The sequence below is a fragment of the Vulpes vulpes genome, chromosome 2 (genome assembly GCF_048418805.1).
Source record: "Vulpes vulpes isolate BD-2025 chromosome 2, VulVul3, whole genome shotgun sequence".
In the NCBI taxonomy this organism is placed as follows: Eukaryota; Metazoa; Chordata; class Mammalia; order Carnivora; family Canidae; genus Vulpes; species Vulpes vulpes.
The window spans coordinates 85,742,243-85,748,610 of NC_132781.1; the positions used below are offsets into that span (position 1 = coordinate 85,742,243).

The window sequence follows — 6,368 nt, forward strand, 5'->3', positions numbered from 1 at the left end:
CCCAAGAGCCTGGGGAGTTGGGGAAGGAAAGTGCTCGACCCGCAGCCTGGGCGCTCAGTAAAGAGCAAAGGCTCCGAGTGGTCAGCAGACCCGAAGGGCGAGTGCGCACACCCCTCTTTTCGCAGCCGCGGGTCTGGGGTGGGTCGGGGGGCACCTGGCAAAGCGTAGTGGGTGCTAAGAGAGCAGAGTTCCCATGGAGGGAGGGAAGAGGACACACGTTCGTTCGGGACGCTTCCTGCCCGCTTGCCAGTCACGGCTTGTAATCAAAATCAACAACCGCCCAGAACCTCCAAACCAACGAAACGCAAACCTGCAGCTAACGCAGAAAGACACAGAGCCGACCGCAAGGAAGCCATCGGTCGACAGTCCAGATGTTTCACATTCGAGAGCTTTACTTGGACGTTGCTTTATTTTTTAAACAGCTGTGTAAGCGGAGGCTCTAGAAAAGCATGTTAAGCCGCGACAAGAAATGCAATTTATAAGACGCTCCTTTTTTTTTTTTTTTTAAACCCCCTCTACCAGGTGTATTGTAAAGAAATCCGCTTCTCCTTCACGGAAACCCCGTCGGCCCACTTACTCCACGTTACAGGGCGCCCGAGTCTTGCCAATGTCCCAGTCCTTTATAACATTTCATGCACTTCGGGGGGTAGGCTTGTTGTTAAATTGAGCGTGTAACGCTCTTACAAAACAGGTTTTCTATGACATCAAGGTTTCTTCTTCCTCACCGAGGGGAAAAAAAAAGGAGGACGAAGGGGGAAAACACACACACTATCTCAATTTATGCCTAAGGTATATGATCAGTTAAAAAGGCTTAAAAGCTCGGGGAAATTGGATCAGAGTGAATCGTCACCCAACTTTCATTATTTCCAAGTAGTGTGATTGAATTAAAGGGCAGGGAGCTGGTTAGAAGGGAGGATCAGGGGCTCGGTGCGTAATGGTGTGGTATTAAATTCTAATTAGAGATGCAGGAATCAATGATAGGGAGGTTGGGCAGCTCAGTTCCCCAGTGCCAGCCCAATAGACGGATGAGTTATTGTCATGTAAAAAGCGCCAGCAATAAGACCAACCGCTTTGCTATTGTCCAAGTGGAAAGAGCCAAGTTTATTATGAGGACTATATGCTCTAGAGACCTCAGACAAGGCATCTCATAGGAGGCTTTTTCATAAAACTAGGCTCTGCTGGTAGTAAGGAGGCCAGTTTGGAGGCAGGCGTTGAGCTGTGCACATCTCCCCACTCCAGCCACCTTCTCCTTACCCATCTTTTATTTCATTTTTCCACTTGGCTGAGCCATCCAGAGCCTTTTCAATGTATAAAATGGAATATTCTTACCTCAATTCCTCTGCCTACGAGTCCTGTATGGCTGGGATGGACACCTCGAGCCTGGCTTCAGCCTATGCAGACTTCAGTTCCTGCAGCCAGGCCAGTGGCTTCCAGTATAACCCGATAAGGACCACTTTTGGGGCCACGTCCGGCTGCCCGTCCCTCACGCCGGGATCCTGCAGCCTCGGCACCCTCAGGGACCACCAGAGCAGTCCGTACGCCGCAGGTAAGGACCGCCAGCTTTCTCGGCCGAGGAAGCCGCCTTTCCGCTCGTATATAGGAAGCCTTGATTGCATTTGAAAATGGAAATGTGTTTAGTATTTACCAAACGAAATTTGCTTACACAAATGAAAGAATTTATCACGTTAGAAGCGATTGCAGGGAGGGGTAATTCACTTACAGGGTTACACTATCCTAGTCACACCCGAACCGCCAACAAAATTATCTTAAGCTGCCAAAATGATAGGCATAATTTATTTACTTTGCGATGAGACGTAAAGCTTAGAAAATAATTAAATAACAAAGAGTAAAGCTCATTACTGGCAGTGTCTCCCGCTCTCGCTTTTTAAGAACCGACAGCGGCTCACACCTCTCTGGCTGGTCCTGTTTGTGATTATTCCTTTAATTTATTATCGTTATCATCTTTTTTTTTTTTTTTTTTTTTTTTTTTTTTGCAGCACTTTTCCCCCTCCAACTTTTCGGGCAGGGTCAACTTCTGGGAATTGGGAAGGTGCCGCGGTGGGAGTGTTTGGGGGACTTCTTGCCCGGTTCCCCACATGAGCCTACTGATGTTTTTGGACTCTTTTCCGCCTCTCTGGTTCTCTCTCTGTTTCGCTGACCCCGGGGCACCGTGTCACCCCCTCCTACCCAGGGCGCGGGAGCCGAGGGGGACCCGGCTGCAGCCCGAGGCTTGCCCAGCTCGCCCCAGCACTAGCCTGCCCGCCGCTGGCCGCCCGCGCCGCCCTGCCTGGCCTGGGTGGCCCCACACTGCGGCCCCGGGGCGCGCCCCAGGCAGCTCGGCTCACGCTCTGTCCCCTCCTCCGTCCCCCCAGTTCCCTACAAACTCTTCACGGACCATGGTGGCCTCAACGAGAAGCGCAAGCAGCGGCGCATCCGCACCACCTTCACAAGCGCGCAGCTCAAAGAGCTGGAGAGGGTCTTCGCTGAGACGCACTACCCCGACATCTACACCCGTGAGGAGCTGGCCCTGAAGATCGACCTCACCGAGGCGCGGGTCCAGGTAGGCGCGGCCCGGCCCGGGGGGCAGGGGACAGGGACGGGGACCCAGCCGTGCTCCTGGCGGCTCCATCACGGGCCCGAGCCCGGGGCTAACCCAGGGCTGACCCAGGGCTGACCTAGGGCTGACCCAGGGCTGACCTGAGAGGCCCAGTTCGGATGGGCTGAGTGTGCTGCCAGGCCCGGGGGCAGGGGACGGGGACTGGGACCCGGACGGTGCTCCTGGTGGCTCCACCACGGGCCGGGGCTGACCCAGGGCTGACCCAGGGCTGACCCAGGGCTGACCCGAGAGGCCCAATTCGGACGGGCTGAGCGCAGGCGGTGCGGGCTCGTGTCTATGCGGCCCTGTTGGCAGCGCTTCCCGCCCCACGCAGCCCTGCGCAGGCTTCAGGGGTCTTGGGCCGTGAGCGATCGAGGCTCTCGCAGGACTGGAGCGAGCGCCCTGGGCGGGGAGCGCAGACCTCGCCCCCGTGTTGCCCGAGCAAGCAAGCGGGGCTTTGGTTCCCGCCGTTTGCTGCCTCCTAACTCCGTCTGTCTAACTCGGAGCCCTGGAGCGCAGCTGCCTCCTCCGGGTCACTGTGCCTTGCATCACGTTGGCAAAGGGGCCGTGGCTCCACGAGGGCCATGAACCCCGGCTGGCTGTGACCTTGTAGCGGCCAAGGTGAGCCGCGCGCCCTGAGCTCCTCGGGGCGCAGAGGCCAGGACGGCCCCGAGAGAGCCCCTCCCCCTCCCCGCGGCAAAGGGACTTTAACCTTAGAGCCGCCGCTCCGGAGGCTCTCCGGACGCACCGCGCGGGCTGCTGGGGTAGGCCTTGTGCGCAGCCTGCCCAGCTCGGGAGTCCGCCGGGGAGGGTTCCCCGGACTCCAGCACCTGGGGCAGGTGCAGGGGCGCGCACCCAGGGTAGGTCCAGGGGTGCGCACCCGGTGCAGGTGCAGGGGCGCGCACACGGGGCAGGTGCAGGGGCGCGCACCCGGGGCAGGTGCAGGGGCGCGCACCCGGGGCAGGTGCAGGGGCGCGCACCCGGGGCAGGTGCAGGGGGCGCACCCGGGGTAGGTCCAGGGGCGTGCACCCGGGGTAGGTCCAGGGGCGCGCACCCGGGGCAGGTGCAGGGGCGCGCACCCGGGGCAGGTGCAGGGGGCGCACCCGGGGTAGGTCCAGGGGCGCGCACCCGGGGTAGGTCCAGGGGTGCGCACCCGGGGCAGGTGCAGGGGGCGCACCCGGGGCAGGTGCACCCGGCCTCCGCCCCGCGCTTCACCGGCTCCCCCCCTCTGCTCCCGGGCCAGGTGTGGTTCCAGAACCGCCGCGCCAAGTTCCGCAAGCAGGAGCGCGCTGCAGCGGCGGCGGCGGCCGCGGCCAAGAACGGGTCCTCGGGGAAGAAGTCCGACTCGTCCCGGGACGACGAGAGCAAGGAGGCCAAGAGCACCGACCCGGACAGCACGGGCGGCCCCGGCCCCAACCCCAACCCCGCTCCCAGCTGCGGGGCGAGCGGCGGCGGCGGCGGCGGGCCCAGCCCGGCGGGAGCCCCGGGGGCGGCGGGGCCCGGGGGCCCGGGCGGCGAGCCCGGCAAGGGCGGCGCGGCGGCTGCGGCGGCGGCGGCGGCGGCGGCTGCGGCGGCGGCGGCGGCGGCGGCGGCGGGAGGCCTGGCGGCGGCGGGGGGCCCCGGACAGGGCTGGGCCCCGGGCCCCGGCCCCATCACCTCCATCCCGGATTCGCTCGGGGGCCCCTTCGCCAGCGTCCTATCCTCGCTCCAAAGACCCAACGGTGCCAAAGCCGCCTTAGTGAAGAGCAGTATGTTCTGATGGGGTCCGGCGGCGGCGGCGGCGGCGGCGGCGGCGGCGGCGGGCGCGGGGTCGGGCGGCCCAGTGGGCAGCGAGCGGGCTGCAGGCCGCCGCCGCCCTGGAGGAGAGCCCAAAGCAGTCGCCCTAAGAATAAAGAGAACGTGGCGTCGCCCCACTTCCACCCGCCCCCACCCCACCCCGAACCCCCAGCGAAACAAAACTTAGAACTTCCCCGTAGCTTCGCACCTGCCTCGCACCTGCCTCAGGGCCGCGCACCTGCTGGGCGCGGGGGCGAGCGGCGGCCCGACTGGGGGCGCTCTCAGGGGGCTGCTTGCGTGCGCGTGCCGCCGTCCGTCCGTCCGTCCGTCTGTCGTCCGCCTCCGGGACTGTGTGTCTGCGGCTCCCCCACCCCCCGGGCAGGGGGCAGGCGGGGTGCGTGGAGAGGGGGGCACCGCCGGCTCGGCCACGCGCTTATGGAAAAGAGGAAAAGAAACATCCCCCCTCCACCCCCACCACCGCCGCCCAAGTTTTAAAAAGGGGAAATTTAGGAAGGCGGCCATCAGTTTAAAAAAAGCAGCCAAGGACAACCGGAGAGGCTTTAGAATCCAAGGGGAAGCGAGGCAGGTGGGGAGGAAGGGAGGCCGCGGCCCGCCGCACCCGCGCCTCCTGGGGAGCTCGGAGTCGCCGTCGGGGCCTGCGTAGGCGGCGGGGCGACCCCGGGCGCACAGGTCCCCGCGCTCCCGCCGCCCGCCCCCCGACCCCGCGCGGTTGCAGCCCCCGCCCCCGCCCCCCTTTGCAGCCCCTCGCCCGCCCGCAGATGTGCCCCCCGAACATGAGATGCCTTTTCACCCGCACACTCTGCAAACCGGCCTCCCAGCTCGCAGCTCTCCCCGTTTGCTCTCTCCCGTCACCCCCCACCGGCATTTTTCTTCTTCCACCAGCTTTTACGGAACTTTTGTGGCCCTGCGTTGGATGAGAGTCACGGGGCGGCCCCGCGGCGACAGGGGGGCCGCAGGTGTGCGGAAGCTTGGGCCCGAGCCGCCCGGACTCCCATCCCGGCCGGTGGATGCGCTGTATATTGATGATTCCATTCAAGCCGATTAGACATCTCTGTTGGGACTTTTGGTTTTTGTTGTTGTTGTTGTTTTGGTTTTCTATTTTTCTTTTTTTGGTTTTGTTTTGTTTTTATTTTAAAAGGCACAAACTATAGATATTAGTTGAATGTTGAGGCTTTAACTTTTTCGGTGTCTTTCTACGACTGTGTTCTGTGACTCAATTGTATCGTGTTAATATCAGTACAGACCGTCTCCTCTACGTGACCGTATAATGTTTTTCTCCCCTTGTAGTGTCTATGGCGTGTCTTTATGGAGTAATAAGGTTCTCACGGGTTCAATTCCTTTGTGTTTAGAGAGACCACGGTTCAGACAATGGTATATATTTTTGTTATCAGGTGCATGTCTGTCTGATTCCTTTTTTCTTCTTGTCGGACCATGTTTGTGGACATAAGCGTTCTAAGTTATGTTTCAGATTTTCGAATTTATTTATATGTGTTATAATGAATGCTTCTATTTAAAAGGGAAATATTTCTACATGTGCATATAGTTTTCCAAGAGTGTACCATTAACTTGATTGTTGATAATAAAAACAAAAAGCAAGTCTAGCAATTGAACTCTTCCAACTTTTCCTTGATTCGTTTTTGTTTTGTTTTGTTTTAAATTTGATTTTAGAAATGATAAGGGAGGACAGAGGAAGAGGAAGTGGTACAAAATATCTAGAAGCCACTGAGGCTCTGGAACCCCAGGCGGGTTGGGGAGTGTAAACTCATGCGGCCAAATTCAGCCGATATAAGATTTGGTGCTTGGGATAGCAGGCAAGTTTCTCTGGTCTGTGTTTATTGGTCTCGCAGGCCCCGCGGAGGACAGGACACCAGGGCATCGATAAAAACGTTCAGCAGGCCTCAGTGGCAGCAAAGGCGGGTTTCTCAGACCCGACTTTGAGAAAGACTCAGAAGTGAGGATTCGTGTCCGCGTTTTC

At 59.9% G+C, this 6,368-nt stretch overlaps 1 protein-coding gene across 1 annotated transcript; it reads left to right on the forward strand.

Annotated features, from left to right (window-relative positions):
- The first annotated feature begins 1,060 nt into the window (after nt 1-1,060).
- On the forward strand, nt 1,061-5,998 carry PHOX2B (paired like homeobox 2B). Its single transcript, XM_072743604.1, has 3 exons — nt 1,061-1,546; nt 2,373-2,560; nt 3,840-5,998. The coding sequence occupies exons 1-3, from the start codon at nt 1,306-1,308 to the stop codon at nt 4,353-4,355; spliced, it is 945 nt and encodes a 314-aa protein (XP_072599705.1). The 5' UTR covers nt 1,061-1,305; the 3' UTR covers nt 4,356-5,998.
- The last annotated feature ends 370 nt before the right edge of the window (nt 5,999-6,368 follow it).